The sequence below is a fragment of the Clavelina lepadiformis genome, chromosome 5 (genome assembly GCF_947623445.1).
Source record: "Clavelina lepadiformis chromosome 5, kaClaLepa1.1, whole genome shotgun sequence".
NCBI lineage: Eukaryota > Metazoa > Chordata > Ascidiacea > Aplousobranchia > Clavelinidae > Clavelina > Clavelina lepadiformis.
The window spans coordinates 2612883-2618210 of NC_135244.1; the positions used below are offsets into that span (position 1 = coordinate 2612883).

The 5328-nt window shown below is 36.6% G+C and overlaps 1 protein-coding gene across 2 annotated transcripts; it reads left to right on the plus strand.

The window, feature by feature from the left end:
- The first annotated feature begins 504 nt into the window (after positions 1 to 504).
- LOC143461115 (N-acetyllactosaminide beta-1,6-N-acetylglucosaminyl-transferase-like) lies at positions 505 to 4874 on the plus strand. Of its 2 annotated transcripts, XM_076958901.1 has the most exons (5): positions 505 to 1586; positions 1693 to 2066; positions 2158 to 2282; positions 3972 to 4297; positions 4588 to 4869. In XM_076958901.1, the coding sequence occupies exons 2-5, from the start codon at positions 1728 to 1730 to the stop codon at positions 4758 to 4760; spliced, it is 963 nt and encodes a 320-aa protein (XP_076815016.1). In that variant the 5' UTR covers positions 505 to 1586; positions 1693 to 1727; the 3' UTR covers positions 4761 to 4869. The 2 variants fall into 2 exon arrangements, with proteins under 2 accessions (XP_076815016.1, XP_076815017.1); XM_076958902.1 differs by having other exon boundaries at positions 505 to 2066; positions 2173 to 2282; positions 4588 to 4874.
- The last annotated feature ends 454 nt before the right edge of the window (positions 4875 to 5328 follow it).

The window sequence follows — 5328 nt, forward strand, 5'->3', positions numbered from 1 at the left end:
AATGCTTGAGATACAAATAAACAAGAGAAAAATTTGTTCATCGCTCAAAGAACTATTAGAAGAACATACATATGGGATAGATATTAATGTTTAACTACTGTTTCTAATCAACACTGTACCAATGATACTTACGTCACAGGACGCTTTGCAATGTTGCTGACACGATATCACCGCTTTGTTAAACAAATATGGACGACAACCAACGAAACTGTGGTTTCACCTCCGTCCAAAATGCTACATACCACGTGGATGAGGTTATAAACCCATGATCAAACGTTGCGAGATACAAGGAATGTGTCATTTGGATTGGACGAATACTTGATACAATAAAATAGGGTTCTTCTGATTTGTAACGGTAACAGTAATAATTTACCAATATGATAAAATACTTTGCAATATGATAATGTTTTACCGTGAGAGTTTTCCAGATGTGCTGGAATTGTTTTTAAACCGTGGTTAGAATCATCTACAGTCTTAAGCGTCAAACTATGTGTTAGGAAAAATGATTAGGAAGAAGTTATATTCAAGGTGGGGCTGTGCACTGGACAAGTCCCGCTTATAGAGTTCCAATTTGTTCGGTAGCTTATATCAACCGAGACCAGCTTGCGAAAAAGTGTTTTTGATTTTTGTATTTTGACCTAAGACACCAACCACTGCTTATACTTGGTTGATAAACAAAAACTCAATTGTGCTTCTATGCAAGCAACATCTTCAAACTTAACAGGTACATTTGGTATAACGTATAGCAAATGGTTAGCCAATAGCTGTGAATAAATTAATTTAAGTGTTCTCTACAACATTACCAATTAAGTTATAAAGTTGCTAAAAACTATGAAATTCCTCTATACTTAAAGTGTCACGTTTTAAGCAACTTGATATCTCATGCTCTGCAACTATACGGAGTGTCTTATGATAAGGCAACACGGGACAAATTTTTGAACTCAATTTGTAGAGAAACTGAAATGCATGGACATCGATTTTGGGTGATTAATAGGTGGTAACAAGTATAAAGTAGGAATTTACAGTCTACTGACAATGACAGTGAAACGTTAAAAAATGCCCGTATTTTAGTAGGCTACAACCTGATACGTTTGCTTTTAAGTTTTTCATTGCTTGCTTTAAGTTAAGTTTTAAAGCTAACGGAGTCGCGGTTTTAAGGATATTATTCGAGTAAAGCGAACTTGAGTGAACAATTAAGCAAATTTATATCTTTGAAAAATCACAGCAGTAGAAATTTACAATAAACCTGAATGATTATATTCTGAATAAATCCCGATATTCAGGTTAACGTATGTTTTTATTTTGACAGCAATTAGATGTAAAATATATTCCTGCTGTATACTACGGTCGTTATCAAAAATGGTAGTTATCAATTAGCTGTATCTTTTAAAGGCAGCTTTGTCATCATGAAAAAGTTCATGCTCACCGTGTTACTTGGGTTATCATTCTGGGTGTGTTTTGTTTGCTTTTTCTTTAGCAGAAAGTATTACTTGGAAACATTTTATCAAACGACAACCAATTAAGCGGAAGATGCTAATTTCACAGGACTACATCAGCATGAGTTAGATCCTGGGTTTAAAGACAAGGTGGTTTGTTTGTCTGTTTTGAAACATTCGCACAATCTAAACGTGACGTTTCCAAAAATATATGATATTACCTCTGATTATGACGTGAAAAACTTGTCGTCAAAAGGATGTAATCACGTGATTGACACGTATGACTTTGAAATGGATTTCAAGCACATAACGAAAGAAGAACGCGACTTTCCAATCGCTTACTCCATACTCGCCCATCAAAATGCTCACCAACTTATGCTGCTCCTGAGCGCTATTTATGCTCCTCAAAATGTCTATTGCATCCACATCGATCTCAAGTCAACATCCATGTTCGAAGCAGTCAAGGAAACTGCTTCGTGTTTTTCAAACGTTTTCCTCGCAACCAAACGAGAGGACGTCGTTTACGCCGGTTTCAGCCGGTTACAAGCGGATATTAATTGCATGGAAGATTTGGTCAATATTCCTGTTGGCCTCAACAACTGGACATATTTGATTAATTTATGCGGACAGGTATTACTTGTTTGGTCATCAGTCTAATCCTGTATAACAACTTTTGTTGCTGTATTAAAGTTTTCACTAAACTTCTTAACATGCCGACCAGGATTATCCTCTTCAGACCAACCTTGAAGCCGTGAAAATGCTGACGGAGTTCAACGGTCGTAACGTGATCGCTGGAACTGACCAACTTACTTGGGTGACTGTGCAAAGAACAAAATGGATTTACAGGTAAACTGCAAAATTTGTTCTGCATTAGGGAAATCTTACCAATTAAGGGCCTGTCTAACATCTACCTATGGATGTGATAAATTTCTTTTTTGGGCAAAAAGCTGACCGAGCGTGACGCTATGATTAATCGATGTAGAACTGAAATCACTCTAAATGCAGCCCCGGTGCCTGTTTACGAAACCCCATTTCCTGTTGGTAGTTTTTATCACAACCTTTATCCTTGGACAGGGAAAAGTCTTTGCCCGACTTAAACTCGGTGCTGATTCCTCATCACTCGAGCTCCGGTTCCCGAACTTGTTTCAGTTTCGATTGATAGAAGTTTCGATTGTCACATACATTGATTTCATTTCTGCTTTTATTTTAATTTTGATTTTCATTATGTGATGCCCAATTTTCAACAGAACAACTGAACAGAATATAACAATCTTCCTTCATGCGTTGCCCAATGATGTTACATCGGTTGCTCCAGAGTTGTAAGTCGGGCTTTTTGGGTCTATGTCGGGTTCGTGCCGGGTTCAGGTCTCGTTTGGGCTTAAGCTTAAAAAAAAAAAATTCGGGCCAGATTCGGGCCCGAATTTATACTCACACTCTGCCACATTTGCGCTGTAATTTCACTTTCTTTTCACAAATGTGCATGTGCGCAGAGTGCTAAAACCACTGGCAAGGAGCAAAGCACAACTTACAAAAGGATAACATCAAAAGATGATTTTAAATCATTCAATAAATTTAACTCTCCGGCTTAAATCGGGCTTCAAAAAAATCTTCGAACTCGGACTGAGCTCGGGTTTGTATTTTCAGGTTCGAGCCAAGTTTAGTTTAAAATTTTAAGGCTAGTTTACAACTCCAGGTAGCTCAACAGGGATTCGAGCCCTGGTCGCATTATTTGGTGCCAGACGCTCTAACCGTTCCGCCACTGAACCAACAAATTTGATCAATTTTGGTCATTTGAATGGACCGTATCAGCTGCTGTAATCAGACATCTAAAAGCCTAAATATAACAATTAAAGTTGGAGTTGCAGTTTGTTTGAAGACGTGCTTATGTTAAGCAAATTCTTTCAAGTCCAGGATATCCCGCTTTAACGGCTAGTCAACTATAGACAACATTTGCTCTTTTAAACTTTTAATAACAATCAATCTCTTAACTCGGGCATGTGTAGAATAAAAACAAAGGTATTCTCATCATTGCAAGTATAAACAGCCTTTACTTTGATATTCAAAACGTTACTGGAATAAAGAGCGAATTCCCATCGCAGACGCGCAGTCAACCATTATTAGGAGCGAGACAAGAAATTGCGAGCAGCGTAACCTGCCTCGGGAAGTAGATGTATAGGGGAGGACGTAAAACGTGTAAGGTTTGTGTATCTAAAACTTGCTAAAAAGCAATAAAAAGAATCACAGGTGGCTCAAAACACTGATACTCAAAGTCACACATCCTGAGTGAAATACCTCTAAGTACATATCTAAAAACAGATCTAAAACAAATCAATAGTGCAGTGCTCAACTAATACTGTTGTATGTCGTATTATAATAACCGATACTAATACTATAAACTGTATAATAGTGCTAAACTAACACTAGACCTATCGGCGTTGGTATTATACAACAAATTATAAAACGTGAAAGTTCATGATACTTTATACGCTATAGAGTTGCACTTACAACGTTTTGCAATTACAATATATGTGACAGAGTGGAAAATTACACAAACGAAGACGGAAAACAAGAAAGAAAAATGATTCAGACCAAAGAGTTAAAATCTCCTCCTCCTTTCAACATGACCATACTGAAGAATTTAGCTTACAACGTCTACACTCGTCGATTCCTTCGCTGGGTGATTTTTGAAAGCGAAAAAGCGAAAGCGCTCCTGGAATGGTCGCGAGACACGTTGACACCGGACGAGCATTACTGGCTGATGCTGGATGCTCTGAAAGAAGCTCCGGGAAGAAATGGACGAATAAGTTGGTCGTCTCCAGCAAAATATGTAAAGTGGAAATCTCTTAAGAATGATTGCTCAGGTTTGTCAAAAGAATTCTTTTTAAATATTGCAATTAAATTATAGAAAATTAAGATACATATAATTATAAAGTTTTGGAAAAGAACTATTGGTTTCGTGTTTATACGCTAATAGCCGATTTATGATAGTAACGAATATTATGATTGATAATATAGTTAGAAATTTTCGTGTCGCGTGTTAATCTATATATATTACAAATTTACTGCTTACACTCATCAGTTTTTTACATGTATTCTTATTTTAAAAAAACACTGAAATTATTGGATTTTTATTTGTAACATTCTTCAATAGGTTACTGGCGACACTCCAGCTGCGTTTATGGCGCAGGAGACGTAAACCAACTTATCCGTAGTAGGTCGCTATTTGCCAACAAGTTTGATGTGAAACATGATTCGCTTCCGATCACGTGTTTGCGGGAACATTTGGACAAGAAGAAACGAAAAGAAAGACTCGAGATCCAATGATCATCGAAGTAACATCAGGATAAAATAACACACGCTTTCATTCCCTTGCCTCAAATGCAGAGGCCTCAAACGGCTTTTATGCAATTCTAAAACTTGCCCATATTTGGATATTTATTGCGCCTTAAAACGATGTTTTTCGTCAGAACAAGGCCATTTAAATGGTATTGTTATCGTATGTTGCCACTTCCTAAAATTTTAATAAAATTGGGTGTTCTGCTGCGTATATTTTAACAAGACTTCTATGTATACAGTCGTAAATAACATCGTTGATTTGCATTGTGCAAGTTATTTACTAATTCTGTTATTTCTATACGTTCTAAACTCAGTGCTAAATAAACACTGTGTCATGTTTTGTTGCTTATTGCAATAAAGAAAAATTAAGATTTACATGTATTTCAAAAGTCGGTACTTTGTTGCATTAAATGCAATTAAGGTAAACTCATATTTTATTCTGTTAACTACAGCACAGTACCATGTTTCGGTAAGCGCATATCCTCCATAAAGTATACACTAATTAGAAATGGACTTATCAGTTATCACACATACACAGTCAATTTATACAGGTTAG

Bases quoted from the DNA above. Each gene is read 5' to 3' on its own strand.
- LOC143461115 (XM_076958901.1), top strand. From the start codon at position 1,728: ATGGATTTCAAGCACATAACGAAAGAAGAACGCGACTTTCCAATCGCT. The intron at 2,067-2,157 runs GTATTACTTGTT...CATGCCGACCAG, and splicing joins TGATTAATTTATGCGGACAG to GATTATCCTCTTCAGACCAA. The intron at 4,298-4,587 runs GTTTGTCAAAAG...ATTCTTCAATAG, and splicing joins TCTTAAGAATGATTGCTCAG to GTTACTGGCGACACTCCAGC.